This window comes from Mauremys mutica, chromosome 3, assembly GCF_020497125.1.
Source record: "Mauremys mutica isolate MM-2020 ecotype Southern chromosome 3, ASM2049712v1, whole genome shotgun sequence".
Lineage (NCBI taxonomy): Eukaryota > Metazoa > Chordata > Testudines > Geoemydidae > Mauremys > Mauremys mutica.
The window spans coordinates 176,802,221-176,827,073 of record NC_059074.1 but is presented as its reverse complement, the minus strand read 5'-3'; the positions used below and the strand labels follow the sequence as shown (position 1 = coordinate 176,827,073).

Genomic DNA, 24,853 nt, shown 5'->3' with positions numbered 1-24,853 from the left:
TTAATACATTGAAAAATCAAAACAATCTGCAGGTCACTTACAACTGCTATGTTGAAAACATGCCACTATAATGAGCCAGTTTGTAGAAACTTCCCTTAGCAGTTTTCAGAGTCTATTTATAAATGTATCTAGTATGTTCAAGTGCTGAGGTTTTAAAGTTCTCTTTCAGCCCCACCGAGACTCCTCAGGACTTGAATCTGGAGGAATCAAAGGCTAGGTCTACACTGGGTGGGGGATCGGGGGGGTGTCGAAATAAGATACGCAACTTCAGCTATGCAAATAGCGTAGCTGAAGTCGGCATATCTTAGGTCAATTTACCTGGCCGTGAGGATGGCAGGGAGTTGACCGCTGCCACTCCCCCGTCGACTCCACTTCCACCTCTCACCACGGTGGAGTTCCGGAGTCGATGGCAGAGCGATCGGGGATCGATTTTATCGCGTCTACACTAGACGCGATAAATCGATCCCCAATAGATCGATCATTACCCGCCAACCCAGCAGTACAACAATGTGAGAACTGTAGCAAATTGTTTCATCACCAGGGCCAGGCTCAAGTTGTCCCAGTGCTTCATTGTGCCTGGGGAATGACAAATTGTAGCCATACAAATATAATGATCTGATGTTCTAAGGCCTTGTCTACACACATAACGTGTACCATTTTAACTATGCTTGTATAGTTAAAGTGGTACAATACCCCTAGAGTGGACACAGTCCTACCAGTAGAAAGGTGTTTTATACTGGTCACACAGGAAGCAGAATAAGATATACCAGAATAAGGCATTTTTGTACACGTATTACTGCATCCACACTTGGGGTTGTATCAATATAATTCATAGACTCATAGACTCATAGACTTTAAGGTCAGAAGGGACCATTATGATCATCTAGTCTGACCTCCTGCATAATGCAGGCCACAGAATCTCACCCATCCACTCCTGTAACAAACCCCTAACCTATGTCTGAGTTATTGAAGTCCTCAAATTGTGGTTAATAAAATAAATAAATAAATAAATAATCACAGCACAACCGACACTGTTACCAACACACCAAAACTGTGTGCAGACTTAGCCTAAGCCATGAATTTACAATCTAGCTGATTCATTTTATTTCAGGGATAATTATCCCTCAGCCTATGTCTACACTACAGAGCCTATACTGGCATAGCTATGCCAGCACAGTCCCCAGTACAGACACAGCGTGCATCAACAGGAGTTTTTCTGCCCGTATAGGAACACTACCTCCCCAAATATATTGGCTATGCTGACAGAAGCACTTTTCTGATGGAATAGCTGCATTGACACTGGGGGTTAAGCCAGCACAGCTATGCAGCTAGGAAGTGTGATTTTTTCACTCCCCTGACCAATTATCTATGCCAATATAGGTGTTAAGTGTAGATCACGCCTCAGTCACTGTGATGGTCTAAAACCAAAGGAATACTTCTACCTACTGTACTCAGCAGTATGAACACAGTTGGCAACCAACACCCACAATAGTATTGCCCAGACCAGTCATGAATTTTCCTTTTCAATGCACGTGTATCAAAAAAATCAAACCAATGAAGCATATCTGACTTTGCATCTGCAAACACTCCTTTTATGCCACCTCCTCTGTAGTAAGAAATAATACCTGAGGAATGAAATTACCTAAATAATAAGTAGTTGTTCCCTCAATTATAGTCTGGACCAGACCAAAGCAAATAAATCTCACCAGAGGATTATAAGAGAGGTTCTTAACAAAATTAATGTAGTGGTGGGGAAGCCAAGGGCATTTGCTGTCACCAAACCACCTCTAATCTAGTACAGTGTTTCATATTTTGAAAGCTAGCTGTGGTAAGCCCCAAACCACTTTATTATTATCCTTTATGTCAGAAGAATAGTCACATGGCTGCTGCTGCAATACAAATGATTTCCAATGCAAAACACACTTCCTTCTTGTTGTTAGTCTCCAAGATATACATTAGATGCTTCCTGGCTTGCTTAGATATTTGCATTAAATCAACAGTAACTATTTCTGCAAAGACCAACCAAAAAAAAAATTAAACCAAAACTATTAAAATTGATAGTTGCTTTGATATGAAATTTTAGAAAGAGAATGTAGAGATGGAATGAACAACAATTCCCAGCCTGCTTCTGCCAGCAATTACTTGACAAAGCTGAGCAAATATTGGGGCACCCAATACTCAATGCATTTAATTCAAAACTGTTGTGAACACAACTGGTTTTTCAGACCTGGTAAGAGCCCTTTTTGCACAGGAGGAATCATAGAATATCAGGGTTGGAAGGGACCTCAGGAGGTCACCTAGTCCAACCCCCTGTTCAAAGCAGGGCCAATCCCCCACTAAATCATCCCAGCCAGGGCTTTGTCAAGCCTGACCTTAAAAACTTCTAAGGAAGGAGATTCCACCACCTCCCTAGGTAACCCATTCCAGTGCTTCACCACCCTCCTAGTGAAAAAGTTTTTCCTAATATCCAACCTAAACCTCCCCCACTTCAACTTGAGACCATTATTCCTTGTTCTGTCATCAGATACCACTGAGAACAGCCTAGATCCATCCTCTTTAGAACCCCCTGGTAGTTGAAAGCAGCTATCAAATCTCCCCTCATTCTTCTCTTCTGCAAAACTAAATAATCCCAGTTCCCTCAGCCTCTCCTCATAAGTCATGTGCTCCAGCCCCCTAATCATGTTTGTTGCCCTCTGCTGGACTCTTTCCAATTTTTCCACATCCTTCTTGTAGTGTGGGGCCCAAAATTGGACACAGTACTCCAGATGAGGCCTCACCAGTGCCAAATAGAGGGGAATAATCACGTCCCTCAATCTGCTGGCAATGCTCCTATTTATACAGCCCAAAATGTCGTTAGCCTTCTTGGCCACAAGGGCACATTCCTGACTCATATCCAGCTTCTCATCCACTGTAACCCCGAGGTCCTTTTCTGCAGAACTGCTGCCTAGCCACTCGGTCCCTAGTCTGTAGCAGTTCATGGGATTCTTCCATCCTAAGTGCAGGACATTGCACTTGTCCTTGTTGAACGTCATCAGATTTCTTTTGTCCCAATCCTCCAGTTTGTCTAGGCCCCTCTGTATCCTATCCCTACCCTCCAGTGTATCTACCACTCCTCTCAGTTTAGTGTCATCTGCAAACTTGCTGAGAGTGCAATCCACGCCATCTTCCAGATCATTAATGAAGATATTGAACAAAACCAGCCCCAGAACCGACCCTTGGGGCACTCCGCTTGATAATGGCTGCCAGCTAGACATGGAGCCATTGATCACTACCCGTTGAGCCCGATGATCTAGCCAGCTTTCTATCCACTTTATAGTCCATTCATCTGCCCATACTTCTTTAACTTAATGGCAAGAATATTGGAGGGGAGAGGAGGGATAGCTCAGTGGTTTGAGCACTGGCCTGCTAAACCCAGGGTTGTAAGTTCAATCCTTGAGGGGGCCACTTAGAGATCTGGGGCAAAAATTGGTCCTGCTAGTGAAGGCAGGGGGCTGGACTCAATGACCTTTCAAGGTCCCTTCCAGCTCTGGGAGATTGGTATATCTCCAATTATTACCTTATTACTGTGGAAGACCATATCAAAAGCTTTGCTAAAGGCGAGGAATAACACGTCCAGTGCTTTCCCCTCATCCACAGAGCCACTTATCTCTTCATAGAAGGCAATTAGTTTAGTCAGGCATGACCTGCCCTTGGAGAATGCATGCTGACTGTTCCTGATCACTTTCCTCTCCTCGAAGTACTTCAAAATTGATTCCTTGAGGACCTCTTCCATGATTTTTCCAGGGACTGAGGTGAGGCTGACTGGCCTGTAGTTCCCCAGATCCTCCTCCTTCCCTTTTTTAAAGATGGGCACGACATTAGCCTTTTTCCAGCATCCGGAACCTCCCCCTGATCGCCATGAGTTTTCAAAGACAATGGCCAATGGCTCTGCAATCAGATCCGCCAACTCCTTTAGCACCCTCTGATGCAGTGCACCAAGCCCCATGGACTTGTGCTCGTCCAGCTTTTCTAAATAGTCCTGCACCACTTCTTTCTCCACCTACTGTGCTGCCCAGTGCAGTAGTCTGGGAGCTGACCTTGTTTGTGAAGACACAGGCAAAAAAAGCATTGAGTACATTAGTTTTTTCCACATCCTCTGTCACTAGGTTGCCTCCCCCATTCAGTAAGGGGCCCCACTTTCCTTGACCACCTTCTTATTGCTAAAGAAAGAAACCTGAAGAAACCCTTTTTGTTACTCTTAACATCCCTTGCTAGCTGCAACTCCAAGTGTGATTTGGCCTTCCTGATTTCTTCCACTTCTTGTAAGCTTCTTTTTTGTGTTTAAGATCAGCAAGGATTTCACTGTTAAGCCAAGCTGGTCGCCTGCCATATTTACTATTCTTTCTACACATCGGGATGGTTTGTTCCTGCAGCCTCAATAAGGATTCTTTAAAATACAGCCAGCTCTCCTGGACTCCTTTCCCCCTCATGTTATTCTCCCAGGGGATCCTGCCATCAGTTCCCTGAGGGAGTCAAAGTCTGCTTTTCTGAAGTCCAGGGTCCGTATTCTGCTGCTCTTTCTTCCTTATGTCAGGATCCTGAACTCGACCATCTTATGGTCACTGCCTCTCAGGTTCCTATCCACTTTTGCTTCCCCTACTAATTCTTCCCTGTTTGTGAGCAGGGAAAACTGCACAGGGCCCAGAATTTGTAGGCCTCATAAACACAGGCCCCTCCTCTCCTGCCAAAACATATGTAGTATTCTCTCACCACTTAAGTCCTAATCATGACCTTTTTACAGGTCCAGGACTTCCTAAAAGGGTTAGTGGGGCTTTTCCATTCCATATCTAGCCATGTATGCCCAGGATAATGATAAATACTTTACTAGTGATTATTTTTTTAAAATGTTCTATGTATATGAAAAAAATCAGTATAAAATTGAAGAGCAGGAAGCAGCTACACACAGCCCAATTACATAAGTCAAGGTAGGAAAATCAGAGCGCAGCCAGAGACACAGGAAACAGCAGGAAATTTCCATAGTTCTTGTTAGGTAAGTCCTTTATTTTTTAATGTATTATTCATTCTTTTTGTTTAGTGTGTATACTGAGGTAATACTTACACTTTGTCATATCCAGAGCTCTAGGGATATCCTGTCTCTCTTAATGAGGGTTTGATCTTACTTTCTTAATACATGCCACCAGACTGTTTCCTACTGGATTCAACCATCATTAAAAAGGCAGCTCCAAGGCATTACAGAGCTGCCCAATTCATATCAATGAAAATTTGGAATAATTTTCAGGTGTTTTTAATGCCAACCTGTAATCTTTTTGTTTAACTTTGCGTATTACTCTGTAGCCATCCCAAACAGTAGTATAAAAAAATCACTAGTTTTCTTTCAAGTCAATTGCAACTAGAGATCTACACTACAATTTGGTCTCACTCTTTGGATAATATTTACAAAGCAATAAAGCCTGCCTGGATATAATCTGTATCTTTAACCTCTAGAAAAGTTAGGAACAGTCCAAATGGAAGGTTTTCTTTCTATATGATTGCTTTGGTGCATAATCCAAGTCTTCGATGGGATACATTATTCTTCTAGCAGATACAACGGGGATACTCTATTCATCTGTCAGCCTTTCACAGTTCCAGCTACTTCATCAGAGGATTGTAAACACGAAAGATCAATGGTTCAGCTCCTGTGCTGCTGCGGATGTCAGAGCTGTAAATATGATGTGATCTTTCGATTTGCCATAAGAGCCTCAATTCCTTCCATTTCCATGGGCTAGATTTCACCTAGACCAGTTATTAGCAACTTCTTTATCGTGAAGCCCCTCCCCATTCACCTCGGGATGCAGTGGCAGATGGACACCCCCGTTCCCTTGCACCATGTCCAACACAGTTGCCATGGTCTCTCCTTTCTCTGTTCTTTTTCTTTCTGGCATCTCCTTTTCTCACCTCTTCCCTCCCACCCGGCTTGTCTCTTTCTCTTTTGTATATTTTTTTCCTTTTTCTTCTTATACTTTGTTCTCTTTGCTGGCTCTTCTTCTATCCCCTTCTGGTGGTTCTGTTACCTCTCTCCATTCCCTCACTTTACCAGATGGCTACATGTTGCTTGGGGTGGGGGCATCCAGTGGTGCCAACAAGGCTGGGGGAGCCAGAGCAGCAGAGAAGAGAAGCCAGGAATTAAGCTTGTACCCTTGTACATGAGATCTATTCTCACAGCCAGCTACATTAGGGCTCAACAGATGCAGGGAGTGAAGGGGGGCTGCTTTTAAGAAGTCATGTGACAGTGTGTTTGTAGTGTGTTCAGGAGTGGGGATGGATCTGAGGCCCTGCAGCTTTCACTATCCACTCTCCATTAATAGATACTGCCTGTCCCACCGCCACCACCATCCAAACTCATGTGGCACTCTTATGGGGGCTTGCCCCTCTACGCTGAGCCAGGGAGTCTCAGAAGGGTAGGAGAACATACTGTTCTCATGCGTCAGAGTAATTTGTTTGCCTCAGAGGTCACAAAGGAATTTCCCCTTCATATTTAGCATTATACAGCTGGCCAGGTGCTCATGTTTTGTTTGATTTCTTTGCCTTCCCGTGAAGTGTAAGTCATTGGACACTGGCAGAGGTAGGATACAGGATTAGATGAAGCAGTTGTCTGATCTGATATGGCAAATCCTCTGTTCCTAACAAAAATGGATAGCGTAGTCTTTGCTGCAGTCTTAATCTTAGCTACCTTCTAGTGTTCATAGTTCCCTAGGAACAATTGACTTCTGACTGTAGAGGTATGAAGACTTTATTATGACAACTATCTTAAAAGATATGATATATCACAATAGCTACTACAGTATTTCCTTGCTCAACCATATATATGTGAATGTATTGAACAGGTGTTGGTAGAAGGAATTAACTTTAGTAGCAAAAATTATAATGTTCACTTTCTCTACCACACAGTGTGCACAGAAGGCTACAACTCCGGACATGTGTTGAGTAGATTCAAGAATGAGGCAAGGATACTAAAGTCAATTGCAAAAGGCAGTAATTGATAAAACACCCAAGCTATATTAAAAAAACCCAGAGAAATACAGGCGAGCTCTGAATAGAGTGAGATATTGAACCAGCCCCTATTTCTACCAAAAAATAGCATGGTATCTTTAATGACAACACCTCTGTTTTTAAGATCTCATCTGAAACGCCATGACATAATAAACCGCAAGGAACTCAACTTGTCTCCCTCAGAAGGATGAAAGGCTGAATCAACAGTGGTGCAATTTGAACCTATGACTCCAAGTAGTCTCTGTTATTTCAAACTTGGGTCTTAGACGCCAAGCTATTCCCTCCAGCTGTACGTTACAATACATGACCATCTTTCCTCCCAAACTAGACTATTCCCACAAATCAGGTCATACAAAAGTATCAAAGAAATGGTGAAAGTCTGAAGAATTATCCACAGCCTATAATTAGTTTCCCTTTAACCAGGAAGTTCTTCAAAATATCAAACTATTTGGGAGGGGGTAATTTTATATTTGTCTCATGCTCATTCTACATTTATATTAAAAAAGCATATGAAAAAGTACAGATAGTCACGTGTAAGAAAAATTATACAAAGACAAATACATCAAATAAACCCTGATTTACCCATTACATAATTAATCTATCAGAAAAACTCTTGAGACAATACACAGAATAATACATTGAGCCTAATGTTTCACTGATACTCTAGTTTTATACCAGTGTAATTGCAATGGAGTTCAACTGGTGTAAAACTAGAGTAATGCAGAGAATCAGGCCCTTGTGTAAGAATGAGGGATCTGGTAGGCCGATGTGATCTCATGGCTGGAGATACCTAACCATTTTAGACAATACATGCAAGCAACATCACTTACCTAAAGCTCTCTGGGTACTCAGCGAGAGCCATGTTGATGACATCGAGTGCATGCTGATAGTGCTTTTGGGCTGAAAAAAGGAGAGCCAGTAGATGAAGTGAATTCATATCATCTTTGCACAGTTTCAGTGCTTCCTGAAGGTGTTCTATAGCATCAGAAATCTGAAAAACAAGAAATATTTTACTACCAGTCACATATCTGATCCCTTTCCCAAAGGTATGAAATTTGTTACACACTCATGACCATTAGATATCTTGGCATCCTACTTGGGAATGTGGAGGGAAAACTGACTTTTGAAGGAAATTTAGCGGCCAGCCCAAATTAATGGACTGTCTGCCTAGAAAAGCCTGACAAAATGGCTGGGGATGAGAAAAGGAGTTTTTTGCCCCAGTATGAAGTAGGTGGCATGCAGCTGCTAGTGCAAGCTTTCAGGAGAGGTGGAAATAGTAGACATGACCCAATACTCCCCTTATTGCTTTGGCTTTTGTGGTTCCATGCTGTGCACTAACCCAATAGCCATACCCCTAATGTGACCAATCCCCATCTCCATGTTCAATCGTGGGGAACTGCCAGGGTCTCTTTGCATGGTATGAACATATATATTTTTTCTGATGTACTTTGTGTCTTATGATCACTGCACAAGGCCACTCATGATTTGGCCCAGGAAAGTGAGATGTAAATGATGAAAGTACAAGGGTAAAATATGCTTAAGATTCAGAACAATGTCACGAAGGAGAAATGTCTCTGTTAGTTGCAAGGTAAAATGCAATCCTGACACATACAACAGAGGAACATCATTAGAATCAAGTTCCCACCTGGTGGAAACCTTAACTTCTATAATGAATGCAAATGCAACATCCAGTCAATGTGGTCTGACATCCTATCTTTATGCTGTCTGTTTACGAAGGAAGTTCTGAATAGAAATCTTGTTCCTTGGTTATTGGTAGCAAGTTTTATGGAGGAATTTTGTCACCATATAGAACATCTTCCAAGGCGTGAGGATTTGGGATTAAATCACCCAGAATTAGCGTTCACTAATGGTCTTAAATAAGGAAATCAGAAACTCTCTAACCAGCATTTGCTGCACTAAGGTGGCATAACATCAGCCATGGTCATTCCTTCAAAAATGAATGCAGTTTAAACATATTTTTCACTCATCTGTAGGATAAGCCCTTTCTTTCAGCATTTACATCTCTGATGGATGACTCTTCCCTTCAATTCCAAAAAATGCTAAGACCCAGGAAAAGAGCTATCTGATTTGTTGGCTTTCTCCTTATTCTAGATTTACCTTTATTCCAACTTCTCATTGGATTGATTAAAAATTCTCTAGAGAAAATGAGGTTCCATTTATCTGAATGGCTAAAGAAACTAACTTTCATTTGTTTAATCCAATATCTTCCAAAGTAACACCTACACCTCCCCACACAAAAAATGTAGTAACAAAATTAGAAGATCTTCCTGGTGTTTATCAAAGTCATAAGGAAAGATCTGATTTTTTTCATATTAACCATGCCTACCACTTTATTATTTAAGTAGAGTCAGAAAGGGTTTCTTAGCACAGTAACAATGTTAGTACCCACACAGAATCCTCCTCCTACTGCATAATTAGGAACAGTGGACAAACAGATGAGAAAAATAGCACTTAATGTCAACAGACTCTATTCCTTTACTGGAAGCATTATACCAGTCAACTTGCAATAGACCAGACAGAGCAAAACTATGAGGTAAATTTCCAAAACAATAATACCAAGATACTTGGCAGCAGTCAATGCAAACTTCTTTGGAAAGGCAGAGACTAATTATCTATTGACAGATGCCACAGCTTATTCATTTGAGTAGCTATGGGAAGCCTGGAAGTTTGAAACCCAGATGGGGTTCTGAAACTCCATGGCTGTACCGTAGGTAGGTTGCCAGCTCAAATTCCCTGCCAGTGCTGCCTTAACAGCAATCCCATCTCAGCTGCACCGCAAGTCCTAGCAGGGCCTACGATAGGAAGATGCTACCATTATCTGATTCATTATTCTGTTAATAAATACATCAAAAACATTTTGCAGGACACATATGTACAATATTGTCCATGTTGCAATGACTAAGCCACAAAGATATTGCTATAAAACAGAGCTGGTGCCTTCGAGCACTTGCAAAAATTGCCACAGAGGAGAACATTTACAACATTGCCTCCTATTTTAGGGTTTATTTTGATACACATCTGCTTAACAAACAGGATGGGAGGCTACCTTTCTCCTCCTGCTCATATGCATGAAGTATGAAGACTTTAAAAGTAATTTGCAATGGCAGAATATATCTTTATATTTATAGTGGTTCAAGTATAATATTTCAGATGCAATGACTTCAGGCCCCTTAGATTACATGATTTACCAACCCCAGTCCTGCCAACTTCTGTATCAACTGTGAGTTTTAGGTCATTAATGAAACACTAATATTTGGCAAATCTTTTGCATTTGCAGTGCCCATTATTTCATGCTATAGGATGGGGATTATAGAAAGAAGAAATGTCATTGGCTAGCAAAATTTCCCATTAGAAATAGCCTTGAACCAAAATACTAAACACCCAGAGCTTTAGCAAAGCGAGGATCCAAATTGTTATGACTTGGGCCTATATTTAGCTCTTACTGCACGGGAAGCTGGTATATTTGCACAGGATGGTAATTCGATTGCTATCAGAAGTCCAAGCCAGGACACACAGAAACTGTGTGATGAAACTCAGGGTGTTTTGGTCAGTCTGAGAACTAGCAGAGAAAATCAAACTACAAGGTCTGTCTGCGTCCAGGAGTCTCATAAGAACACAGGTGACGTGAGTGTGGGGGTATATGGGGTAACATGCCCCGCCCCCAGATTTCTCAGGACGCCTCTCGCTAGGACGCCCAGCAGTGAGGAGGCAGCAGCTCCCCCTGGAGGCGGCACTCACCATGTGTCCATACAGTATGGGGAGGAAGGAAGCACCAGGGCGGCTGGCTGCAGGCTGAGCACTGAAACAGCAGCAGCCTCCAAGATGCCTATCAAGGAGAAGGGGGTGATTTGGGGGGTGTCACATTCCCCCTTCTAACAAAAAGTGACTGATAGTGAAATTCCACCCTGGAGAACTATTAACTGAAATTCCTGTTCACTGGAATGATCCAGCCCCAAGCACCACCCCACCCTGGCGCCACCCGCCCTGATGGCGCATGGGGCACTGTGCAGCCCAACTGCGTTGCCCCTTTTGTTGGCCTTGTTTTGAACACTTGCTAAATTGACTGAGGATAGTTCAGGCAGGAAGGGATGGCTGCAAGGGGCTGGGCAGCCACAGGACAGACAGCAGGAGGCAGTTGCCAGTGTATGTTGTCTACATACATATCAAGTTTCAGGGGGTGGAGGTGGAGGCAATGCGTGGGATAGCCATGTGCCTCCACACAACCTTTCAATTGTGCCCCCCACTACCCACAGTTACGTGTCGCCTCTGTGTAAGAAGCTTATTTCTATAAACCCAGGATCCACTTGTTTATATATGATAACTGAGTCCTCTCTCTTCTCTACCACAGCAGACACCACAGGAATTTTATCCAATCTGTTCTCCCTGAAATCATGTTAAAAGGGGGAAAAAATAAAAAGGACTGTAGGAGAAATAGCTTAAAGATGTTTTCCCTACTATTTTGTATTCACTTTTCCCTTATTTAAGTACAGACACTCTTGAAGTCTGTAGATGCTTTCTGGAAATCACCCCTTGAAACTCAAGGTCTTCATTGGCAGCCAGCAGATGAAGTTGATCAGTGAGTGCTCTAATCCTCTGGCTGCCTTTCCACTCCTGTTTTCACAGCAAGGAAGGTCAAATGAAATAAAACAACATCAATGCAAGTTTTAAAATGGTCTGTTTGTGGTTGTTACGGATCTGACATAAATTTACTTGGGACTCGGCACAAAACATGGGAACTGGGACCGAAAATTAACAGGAGTTCTGACTCCTCAGTGGGGTCCTATTTCCATGGAAACAGACTGGCAAAAACATGGCAAGACTTTTAATGCTGACTTTTCAGAGTGACATTTTAAAATGTTCACTCTACCTTGCTTTTGCTGATGAAAACTCTGTTACCACAGAAACAGGAGGAGGAACACAAATAGCACCCTGGGGTTGAGAGCTAGAAGTCTCATTTGTCAATTTCCTTGGTTGACTGCCAAAAGAGACCTGCCTGGGAGTAACCAACACCTGCAAATACTGGCCTTGGCCAGGTACTTCAAGTTTGGGCGGGGAGGGAGATAAAATAAAACTCTCCTTATAGATCTGAGTGTTTTTAAATTGAGATGAATTTCGTTGAAAAATGTTCCAAAATACGCCCCAGGGACTGATCTAAAACCTACTGAAGTCAACAGGAGTCTTTCGCTGATTCAGTGGTCTTGGAATCAGGCCCTAGAAAAACACCACCACAATCAAATGTGGATGTCTAATATAACATCGCCATTCTCTCTGGTGGCTGAAGGTCCTCAGTCCTGTTCCATCCCCACCCTGAGGAACACTTCTAATCATCCCACCTTACTTTGATTTCTTGCTCTTGTGAGGGAGGAAAGGTTGAGTTTTTTTCTGTTTCCCTTCTCCCTTCCCAGACAGTGATTTTAAGTACATAGCAGAAACATACACTGCTGAAAATATTCCAGGGAGGCCTCTCAGGCTAGGGAGTTTTTCCAACTTCCTTAGCACCTTACTGGCTAAATTGGTGGTCTTGCGCCATTAAAACAAAAACCAAACAGAACATTTTCATCAATCTATGGGAGTTTGAGACCTGTATTTTTCAACTGCATTTAAGGTATCTTATTCAGTGCAGTGTGGCCTAGTGGACAGAGAACTGGGTTAGGATTTAGAAGACCTGGTTCTATGCCTGACTATGCCACTGGCTTGCAGGGTGGCGTTGAGCAAGTCATTTATTTTCTGTGCCTCAGTTTCCCAATCAATAAAAAGGGGATAATGCTACTGACCTCACTTGTAAAGGGCGTTGAGAGAGCTATGGATGAAAAGTGCTATATTAGAGCCAGGAATTATTATTAGTAGTAACTGACTATGAAAACCACAGTTCTGATTTTTCTCAGCAATAGACATTTATGGCCAACTGCACAGGATTGGACTCATTATTTCTTAGCACTTTGTTACACCCCAATGAAAGTTTTGTGACATTCAGTAGTTAATACAATCAGTCAGAGGTTACAAAATAAATAAATGATTTATACTGCAGTTAATCAGAAAAAGAATATGTTAGATACTTTAAATAATTAAGGATATTAAAAATGCATTACCTAATGTTTATCATTAACTAAATTGGCAAAAGAAGAACAGGATATTTTACAGCAGTCTAAAAATAAAGATGTCTCAGGTATCTCTACTCGCTCCAAGCATGCTTTAAAGATTTATACCCTTCTAGATGGAGAAGAACAGAAGCAGCATAGCAAGGACCAGACCGACACAACAGAGGTATAGGGCTCATACATCTACTAATTGGAGAAAAGTGGTAGAATGTCAAGGAGAAACATACAGATGGGAAAGAGATAAAGGAAGTGGGTGGGGGAATAACAGACAGAGTGAAAAAAACAAGAGGAGAGGGAGATGATGAAATGAGAGGTGAACAGCAACATTAAGACTAATACCTGGAAAAGAGAAAGGGAAACAACTTAAAACCCGATGAGTTAATAACAGGGCGGGGGGTAGGGGGGAGGAGGAGGAGGAGGAGGAAATTATTACAAAGAAAATCTCACTTATTTTTAAGAGTAGTGTTTGAAAATATCTATTACAATAATCTTTTAGCATTTTTATTCAAGGAAGAAGCAGATCAGACGGCCTAAATGAATATCCAAAAACTATCACCAAAAGAAGAATAGCTGGATATTGTTTGAATGAAAGGCCTGAGTAATCTGCACTGTCAGGCATACAGTAGTTGATGACAAGGTCAAATCAGCTGTTTTAACGATCCTTTCTATTGTATTCAACCTTGCAGCACACTGCTCTTATTATGAAAGTGTTACAAAAGTGACATTAAGAGTATGCACACTTGGACCAATTAGTTTAACCTAATGAACAAACAGCTCACCTAATTATCTTGGGAAAGTAAGAAGTATCTGACTGTTTGACTCTGTGGTATAGACTAGGGAAAGTAATCTGCAGTGAGCAGAAAGCCTGCTAAGGAAGGAAAATAAGCTGATCAAATTTTCAAATCTATCTAAGAGGGTTCTTAATAAACATGGACTTCTTTAAATAAAAGGTATTGGCTTTGAAAAGAAAAAAGACAAACTTTTTCTTTAACACAGCATGGTTTTCTTGAGCTAAAACCTGCAGTCACATTTGACTGCCAAAAAATCCTATTGCCTGGAGGTTTCCAGAGCCCACAGAAATCTTAACTAAAGATGCTGAATGATGGAATAAGCAAGTCCTTAATAAGGATAATCTGAGAATTGGTGTGATATAGTACCTTACCAGGAACAAGACAGCGTTTGGGTAGGAGGGGACTATGACAGGGGGCAGGGTACTTTCTGGTTCCTGAGGAACAAGAATTAAACACCTCTAGCTCACCTTCACTCTTCCCTTCCCTGCTTAGAGCAGGACCTATAGGGCACTCCTTGGGATACAACCCTGGATGAATGACTTTGAACAATCGTGCTTGGCAACAGGATTGCAATGAGCCCCAAGCTGGGGAGTTTCTGCTTACATTTATGTGAACTTATTTTGATTTCCTGGTATCAACCTTGTTCAATAAGGAAAAAACAGTGATGACTCTGATTGGGTTTGGTTTCTTTCTGTTGAGTCACTCCGCCAGCTTCTAGTGACTCAATAGCTGACTGTACTGAAATTGCCAGTATTGCATATACCTGTCTGACAAGAGCCAGCTGCAACGAGACGTAGAGGATGATTTGGTGGTCTTCAGGGGCCAACTGATGTGCTCTGTAAAAACAAATGAACAATAAGAAAAGGGAAGTGAGTGTCATACTGTACTTTTCATAATCTTCTCTGCCAGAAGGAAGCCACAAATTACTTATATATAAAACCATATTCCAAGAAGAATTCTACTCCCACCAGTGCAGAGCACATAGTAACGGGAGAGAGAAGTATGTGAGTGCTCTGCCAGCTGTGCCAAGCTCATGAAACCAGACAGCAGGAACAGCAATAAAAACGCCACGCATCAGGATTTTATACAGCCAGATGCTAAGCTTCACACACTTGCAGAATACCATTTTGACAGTGTGCAATAGATGAGTTATGGCAGGGCCTTTAGCTATCTGACTATGATGGAGAAGAGGGCTGTGCAAATCGGCAGCTTCTAATTCATGACCTGCATCCTTTGTGACACTGTTTTAAGCGAGTTAGGCCAACTGAAGTAACACTCTAACTGCCTTCTACCACTGACAGTAAAACACAACAGCAGCTCCCTTTCTCTCTTCCTGGATGTTTTAATGAGAGTTCTACAAACAGAGAGAGGTTAATACGGAAAATAAAAAGCATTCACTGCTGGTGTTTTTACCGCTATTTGTATTTCAGGAGCCCAAGAAGCCCCAAAATCAGAATCCCATCATTTGGGTTTCCTTTCAGGATGTTTGAAGGGTCACTCAGATAACACTCTTAAAATTGTTACCGACTCCACTGCGGCCGACACAGCTAGTTCATCTCCTAGTGCTCTTTTGCAGTAATACCTTTACACAACAGGAAAGGCTGATCATACCAAACAGATGTTTTCTAGCTCTCTGGGCTGTACTCCAACCAACAGAGAACTCTGCACCTGTGCTGCCCTACCATAAACAAGTGCAGTTGAAGAGTGTATGAGGGAGAAATGAAAGACTGACAAGCATGGCAGCTAAGTACAGCCAAACTATTCATTCACTAATAAAAAGATTTAAGAGTTACTGCTGGAAACAAAAACCACATACTATTTCAATGCCAGTTACCACAAAGCTATAGTCATAGCTTATGAGAAAAAAGCAATTGCATTAATGATTTTAATTAACGGCTCTAGAATCAATTAGTTTAGATTGGACAAAGAGAGCCTTTTATCTCTGCTTGTTTAGAACTTCTCTCGGAACCTGTGACCAGCGTGTGCCATACCAAAGATATCAGTCATCTGATTAGGATTTGATATTGGATATATCGTGTTGCAGTGTGTATAACCAACATACTGATCTTTTTACCAAAGACCAAATCCAACCCTGATCCTGACTACTGGGGTAGGATGGGCTGCTTGTTTTTTACGTAGTTATAAAATATTCAATAGTCCCTTTAACAATAAAAAAGGGGGAAGTTCACAGGGGTGTATGTGAACATTGACAGACAATGGCTTGGGAAAGAAAGAAGAGCTGCTATTTTGTTGTTCAGCATCCCCTTAAAGGGCATTAAAAAAAATCAAACTGATGGAATTAGGCTTCCAGCTGAGAGACCCGTGTTTAAGGATGGCTTCGGGATTCTAAATCATGGGCTGAGGGTCGACATGTACTTTGGAACTGATAACATAAATACTCTGAGACACAGGGTATTAGCTGGCTGACTCTTGTAATGCCCCGGCTTGGCTGAACTATGAGTATCTGATGTTTGTCTAAAGACTTATCTGTATCCTAGCTAGAGTTAAGATACCACGAAAACAAGTCGCAATCAGTGGGAAAGGTCAAAGAATAAAAATAAATACAGTTAAAAAGCAAGGCTGCATAGCAATTACATGGAAATAGCACTGTCATGGAGTTACGACGTAAGTCTAGGTACGTGTTACTTAAAAGAAAAGAGACTTAGTAAAAGTGGCAACTTCTTGCTCTTCAGATTACCATGTGGTGAGTATCCAGAGTCACACCTGCTGACTTTAGTGACAAAAATAAGTTTTTACTACTATATACTATTACTGCTGCAGAGCCAGCATAGATGACAGCGAGTGAGATGGATTCTATTCTTTCTTGCGTAACATCAACAGAACTGTTAACTAAGATACAATTACAGAGTCAATCGGCACAAACTCCCTGAATAGAAAGCAATTGTCCAGGTGTAACCAAGGACAGATTTTTGACCTGCAGAATCTCTGTTATAGATGATGATGTGCAAGAAGAAAAGAATTCAGTCTTACTTAAAGACCCTATGTTGAGTTTAGAAGCCCTGATGACACGTACTTTAAAATGGCTAAGATAGACAGAGTTTGTGAGATTAGCAGTTAGGAAAAAAACTTTTTCCTTATTAACTTGAGATACATTAAACTTGGAACCTCATAAGGTCATTCTTACAGTTAACTTTTCATAATAGATTTAAAACTAAATTTTTGTCTTGTTTTGTAATTTAAGAAAAAAAGTGACACTTCACAAAAGTTAGCTTTTAAAAGTAGCCAAATGATCTGCTGCATTCTTGCTATTGTAGGAGTGATTTGGAAAGACTATTGCTGAGACCAAAATTTTTTTTAAGTACATCAGAAGCAGGAAGTCTGCCAAACAATCGGTGAGGCCATTAGACAATCCAGATGTTAAAAGAGCATTCAAGGAAGACAAGGCCGTTGTGGAAAAGCTAAGCGAATTCTTTGCATCTGTCTTCACTGCCAAGAATGTGAGGGAGATTCCCACACCTGAGCCATTTTTTTTAGTTGACAAATCTGAGGAACTGTCCCAGGAGTTTTTGGAACAGATTGATAAATTAAATATGAATACGTCACCAGAAAGACCTCAAGTATGAAATTGCAGAAATACTAATTGTGGTATGTAACCTATCACTTAAATCAGCCTCTGTACCAGAATAGCTAATGTAAAAAAGGCTCCAGAGTGATCCTGGTGTGGTCAGATGTTGGCTGTGTGTGTGTTCATTTAGTGTGCTGTCCCAGCTCTGCGCAGGCAATTACAGGTCCATAAGCCTAACTTCAGTATCAGGCAAATTGGTTGAAACTATAGCAAAGAACAGAATTAGCGAACACAGATTAACACAATATGGTGGGGAAGAATCAACACAGCTTTTGTAAAGGAAATCATGCCTAACCGATCTACTAACATTCTTTCAGGGTGTTAGCAAGCATGTGGACAAGGGTGATCCAGCTGATATAGTGTACCTGGACACTCAGAAAGATTTTGATGAGGTCTCTCATCAAAGGCTCTTAAGCAAAGTAAGATGTCATGGGATAAGAGGGAAGGTCCTCTCATGGATCAGTAACTGGTTAAAAGATGGGAAACAAAGATTAGAAATAAATGGTCAACTTTCACAATGGAGAGAGGTAAATAGTGGGATTTCCCAAGGAACTGTACTGGGATCAGTGCTGTTCAACATATTCATCATGATTTGGAAATGTGGGTGTACAAGGATGTGGCAAAATTTGCAGATGATACAAAATTAGTCAAGATAGTTAACTCCAAATCTGACTGCAAAGAGTTACAAATGGATCTCACAAATGGGTGACAAAATGGAAGATGAAATTCAGTGTTAATAAGTGCAAAATAATGCACAATGTAAAACATAATCCCACTCTATGCATAAATTGTTAGGGTCTAAGTTAGCTGTTACCACTCAAGAAAGAGATCTTGGAGTCATTGTGGATAGTTCTCTGAAAACATCCACTCAATGTGCAGTGGCAGTCAAAAAAGTTAACAGAAAGGAACCATTAGGAAAGGGATTAATAGTAAGACAGAAAATATCATAATGCCACTTTATAAATCAATGGTACCCTCACACCTGAAATACTGTGTGCAGTTCTGGTTGCCCATCTCAAAAAAGATATATTAAAATTGGAGAATTTACAGAGAAGAGCAACAAAAACGATTAGGGGAATGGAATAGCTTCCATGTGAGGAGAGATTAAAAAGACTAGGACTGTTCTGCTTAGAAAAGAGATGACTAAGCACAGACATGATAGAAGTCTGTAAAATGAATAATGTGGAAAAAATGAATTGGGAAGTGTTATTTACCTCTTCACATAACACAGGAACCACGGGAACCCAATTAAATTAATAGGGAGCAGCTTTAAAACAAACATAAGGAAGTACTTCTTCACTCAACGTACAGTCAACCTGTGGAATTCGTTTGCCAGGGGATGTTGTGAAGGCAAAAAGTATAAAGTAGGTAAAAAGAAAAGAACTAGATAAGTTCATGGAATCATAGAATATCAGGGTTGGAAGGGACCTCAGGAGGTCATCTAGTCCAACCCCCTGCTCAGAGCAGGACCAACACCAACTAAATCATCCCAGCCAGGGCTTTGTCAAGCCTGACCTTAAAAACCTCTAAAGATGGAGATTCTACCACCTCCTGAGGTAACCCATTCCAGTGCTTCACCACCTTCCTAAGGAAACACTATTTCACAATATCCAACCTAGACCTCTCCCACTGCAACTTGAGACCATTGCTTTCTGTTCTGTCATCTGCCACCACTGAGAACAGCTGAGCTCCATCTTCTTTGGAGCCCCCCTTCAGGTAGTTGAAGGCTGCTATCAAATCATTCCTCACTCTTCTCTTTTGCAGACTAAATAACCCCAGTTCTCTCAGCCTCTCCTCACAAGTATGTGCCCCAGCACCCTAATCATTTTCATTGCCCTCCGCTGGATTCTCTCCAATCTGTCCACATCCCTTCTGTAGTGGAGGGACCAAAACTGGACACAATAATCCAGGTATGGCCTCACTAGTGCCGAACAGAGGGGAATAATCACTTCCCTCGATCTGTTGGCAATGCTCCTACTAATGCAGCCCAATATGCCATTGGCCTTCTTGGCAACAATGGCACACCGCTGACTCATATCCAGCTTCTTGTCCACTGTAATCCCCAGGTCTTTTTCTGCAGAACTGCTACTTAGCCAGTCGGTCCCAAGCCTGTAGCAGTGCATGGGATTCTTCCTTCCTAAGTGCAGGACTCTCCATTTGTCCTTGTCAAACCTCATCAGATTTCTTTTGGCCCAATCCTCTAATTTGTCTAGGTCACTCTGGACCCTATCCCTACCCTCCAGCATATCTATCTCTTCCCCCATCTTAGTGTCATCTGCAAACCTGCTGAGGGTGCAATTCATCCCATAATCCAAATCATTAATAAAGATGGTGAACAAAACCAGCCCCAGGACTGACCCCTGGGGCACTCTGCTTGATACCAACTGCCAACTAGACATCGAGCCATTGATCACTACCCATTGAGCCCGACAATCTAGCCAGCTTTCTCTCCACCTTACAGTCCATTCATCCAATCCATACTACTTTAACTTGCTGGCAAGAATACTGTGGGAGACTGTATCAAAAGCTTTGCTAAAGTCAAAATATATCACATCCACCGCTTTCCCCATATCCACAGAGCCAGTTATCTCACCATAGAAGGCAATCAGGTTGATCAGGCATGACTTGCCCTTGGTGAATCCATGTTGACTGTTCCTGATCACCTTCCTCTTCTCTAAGTGCTTCAAACTGATGGATAGCTCCATCAATGGCTAATAGTCAAGATGGTTGGGGACGCAACCTCATGCTCTGAGTGTCCCTAAACCCCTAACTGCTGGAATCTGGGACTAGAAAACAGGGGATGGATCACTTGATAACTGTCCTGAACACTGTTGGAAGACTGGATATTGGGCTAGATGGACCATTGGTCTGACCCAATATGCGCATTCTTATGTACTATATTAAAAACTGAGATGTTGAAGCTTTTTGAAGAGCATATATATTTTTAAAAGAACTAAAGAATTATTTTGGATTCATCCAAAGAGCAAAAGCAAACAGCAGCTAGTCAGGCTCTTTCTCACCTCTCCAAAGTTTGAAGGGCTTTCTTGTGCAATTTGTCTTGAGAGCATTTCAGGGTAGCTGCAGGACAAGACACATATGGTTATTTAACAGTTAGACAGAAAGCACTTGCAATACATTTTAAAATGTTAGCATACAATAGCAGAAGGATATTAGCACTTATATGTATGGGTGTGAAAAACCCAGTTTTGTTTTTGGAGAAAAATGAAAACAAAAACATTTTTTAAAAGATCTGTTGGGTTTTTCAAGGAATTCCCCCTCCCCGTTTAAAAAAAAAAAGGCTTCTCTGTGACTCTGAAATGTTTTCATTTACATAATACACATAATTTAAAGGCTTTTTAAAACTAGAAACATCAGAGTGAGACTCTTGGCCCTAGGTGATTTGTGCTAACAGCACCCAAAGCCCCTGGAAAGCTACCCTAATGGGGCAGATAACTAGGTAATGCCCTCACTAAGGTATACCCAGCTCTCCACCACATTCTATCCACTTCACACAGGGAGTGTGCCAAGCTGAAGAGGGGGAATGTCAGGGGTAGAACTCATAGTGCTCTGCCAGATTCTCAGCCAGCGCAGCAGGCTTTCTGGCCAGACTGCTCCAAGTTATGCTAAGCATGGTTTTGGTCCCCAGTTGCCTCCTGTGCTCTCTCTTCAGCAGTGCCAAGTGTGAACTCAGCACAGATAAGGATCTGACTCATTGGGCTCTAATTTCTATCTGTAAAGTAATTCTAAAATAGGTAGAATGGAAGTGTTCAAGATTCTTATTATGCCAATTAGGAAATGATAAACTTAAGGATTAACGTAGCACCCTAGACTAGAAGGCTGTGGGAATGGATAGAAAGATACGACTTATGGATGTAATTCATTGTTATTGGATACTGAATAGAGGGGTATGCAAATTGTTATGGAAGCTTGTTTTTCTAGAACCTAAAAACATCTGCCAAGTGGGCTGGGCATCTGATAGCATTGTTCTGTATTAAGCAAGCTAGCTCATATTGCTTTTCAGTCTTCACAATTCCCAAGGAGGTTATTTGTTATTCTACATGCTGCTGATCAATACTACAAAGAGGTGATTAGTGTTTAGTGAAGACCAAACATCAATGTATGAGTTTATCTGACTTAACATGCCTCAAGTTGATAGAAGTGGCAGGAACAAGTGACATAACGCAAGGAAAACACATTATTCTTTGAAAGTAAAGTAAAATACAAGCACTCTAAAGAGTTAAGTAGAAAAACAGAGGATTCATGCCCCAAAAATTCAGATTCTCTAAGATCAAACGTGCCATTGAATGAAAAGCGGAACACCGGTAAGTTTGGTAATACTGCAAAGTCAGACATTTTCTATGCCAATGTGGTTAGCAAAATAAAGCTGCAATGATAATTTAAGTTCTTTTTAACATCCATTTCAATCTGGAGTGGTATCTGTTAGTCTTCAACACCCAAAAAATTACAGAAAGATCAACCAGTGATTATGCCATAAAACATCTTGAAAGGCAGAGATGTGATAAGAAAATTGAAGCCCCCTTCTTTTTTTTATTTTTACTAACCACATAGGCTAGTGGTTAGTAAAAATAAAACACAAAATGAACAGTTTAAAGAAATGACTGGAACACTTCACCCTGGATAGATAGACCTCTCCAGACAGACTGAAACTTCAGGTCCACTACCTGATGTTGTACGTAAAGACAGAAAAAAAAAATCAGAGAAATTTTTTTTTAAAACTCAACATGGATATTAATGCAAAATGGCTGGTGAAACATGAAAAATGATCTCATAATGGCTATAAGCATCTACCCAGGAAAAAGAAGTCTTCTTACTTAATGCTATTGATTATGCATCTCTTAGAAAAACCACCAAATATTGTGGCCAAGTTGCCAGAAATGCTAATCCAAGAAGGCAGAGAAAAGTGTGACAGGGAGGAATTTTGCTATTTGTTCAAACAATGAAAATAAAATGAAAAACTCTAGAGAATTTATCAGGTGGAATAACCCTAAAATTCTGATTTCTGGTTGTTCAGCACACTATTTATACCTCATTTAAAAAGTAGTATAACACCTAAAATATATTGGGGGAGTTCAGAAATTCTTCCATAAGCATCAACCTCACATTTAGCTAACTGAGAAAGAAGGATCGATGTCTCAGCTATCCAATGACAGTTAGTGGAACTCTTGAAGATTATGGTTCTGCTTTTCAGCTGTTGCAAATTGGTGTAGCTCCACTGGCTTCAGTGTAATTATGCTATTCATACAAGCTGGAAATCTGGCCCTATATCTCTGCCTTTGCATACAACTACCATAAGCATGCTGAGATATGTGCGGACAATGAGGACTTTTGATCAAAACATACCATGTACTTTATTCAACGAGAGACTTTACAGAAAGGGACTAAACTTCCAAAAACTATTGAAGATGGTTTTGAAGAGACCTGACAGATTACAAACTGATAATACAACTATCACAGTCTCAGTGGAAATGCAGCTTGATTTATTTAAGCCACATGGTTTCAATGAGAGTTAGGTGCCTTAATATTTTTGAGGATCTGGACCTTAAGAGCTTAAGTGTTACTGAAAATCAATGGGATTTAGGCTCCCAAATGCTAGATTTTCAAAAGGTGTTCTGGTATCTAAATATTTTTGAAAATCTGGTGCAAAGTCACTTTTGAAAATGGGATATAAGCTCCTGAGGCCTTAGTTCAGTGCAACTTATGCTGCAGCCCAAATTCTTATCATATATCAAATATGAAAGAATGTGGTTTGATTATTGATCTACAGATGAGGAAATTAGGATTGGTTCACTAATAAGCAATGCCTACAGCTTTCTAATATTAGCTTGTGCCCTGAATATACCAACTGTATGTAGTTCTTATGGCTATCTAGAGAAACATTTTCACTTCCATTCCTGATTTGTGACATTGTATCCAAAGTTCCAATCACATTCTTTGAATGTGCGGAAGCCAGCTGAGGAATATTGGGGGCAGGTATGATGAGCACTTGCATTTCACAATATATTCTGTACTTGCTGATTTTTCCCCTTGCTAGGCCTTAGTTAAACTCAGCCTTCCTTCCCTTGTCTTACATGAATTCTGTATGAGACCCAAGGAAGACAAAGTTGGCACTACAGACAGTGACAAAACTGGAACAGCAAGGGGAAAAAAAGATACACTGTTAAAAATGCTGCAACCTATCACAGATTTTAGCCATAAAAAAACTACCTAGAGAAGAAATAGATGTGCTGGAGCAATGAACCATCTGTGTTCCTGAGAATGAAGGAGAAATGAAGGCATCCTCTACTGAGTACAACACATCCTTCAGCTGCTTCAGTGAGATTTAGTTCAACAACACATAAGCAGATACCTTATGAGAACAAGGGAGCCACATAATAATTGTGTGCTGAGCAATCTTGTCTTATCAAGAGGGTAACTCTTATATGTATAAAGGGACTTTTTTGAAGATTATTCAAAAAAGGCCAGAAAATGTTTTAATGATATTCAAAATGATTCTCTCATCCCACTCCTGCAAAGAAACAGTCATGCTGTAAAGCAGAAAGTGTCACAAAGCAAAAGGTTTAGTTTTGAATATTCTATGTCTCTGTCTCACTGGATATTGCTAGCTATTGATAAAGTACAAATTAAAAAGAGAAAGCCTAATCTTAGTCAGAAAATGTCTTACATTCTACCACGAACTTTCTAACAAAAGTTGTCAAGTGGCTTTGAAACAATTTATTAATTAGCACTGAGTGTGCTCTACCAATCAGAAGTCAATTTAAATGGAAAGTTATGGAAGTTAACATATATACACAGATATTTGTGTGATCGTATCTGACATTGTGAATGTTTGTACACACGAGAACACACACACACACACAAAATCTTTCACAATATGAAACATAGGGTTTATATTGGGGGTTGAGTCTCCTCCTTTCACCCCTTTCAACTTCTACATCATTTCTATGATAAATATTTTATTCTTCCTATAACAAAAAAAAATTCTTCTTCAGTACAGATTTGGGTTTTTGGGATAAAATGCCAGATATTCATGTATTTGGAAACAAGTATGTTTTAAAGGGATTTAATCCATTTTATTAAAAGAAGATAATCTCAAAGAGGAAAGCACAGTCTCTAGTTTCTCTTAAAGAATTTGCCAGACACCTCCACTAAACAGTTGGCCCTGCCTAGTATAACACTAAAAGTATGAGGTCTGAAAGGCAGAAACGCCACTATTTCATGATGAAATTCAGAGGCTAAATTGGACACAAGTGCAGAGCTGCTGTAGTGAAGGTTAAGTGTTTTTTCAATAAATGAGATTGCTGTAGGTC

The 24,853-nt window shown here is 40.8% G+C and overlaps 1 protein-coding gene across 1 annotated transcript in view; it reads right to left on the bottom strand.

Annotated features, from left to right (window-relative positions):
- TTC7A (tetratricopeptide repeat domain 7A) overlaps positions 1-24,853 on the bottom strand; it is a 267,779-nt gene that overhangs the window by 126,371 nt on the left and 116,555 nt on the right. Inside the window, exons 13-15 of the mRNA XM_045011489.1 lie at positions 20,546-20,603; positions 14,703-14,775; positions 7,860-8,020 (exon numbers count right to left, since the gene is read on the bottom strand). Of these exons, the coding sequence (XP_044867424.1) occupies positions 7,860-8,020; positions 14,703-14,775; positions 20,546-20,603 (292 nt within the window). The remainder of the gene's footprint in view (positions 1-7,859; positions 8,021-14,702; positions 14,776-20,545; positions 20,604-24,853) is intronic.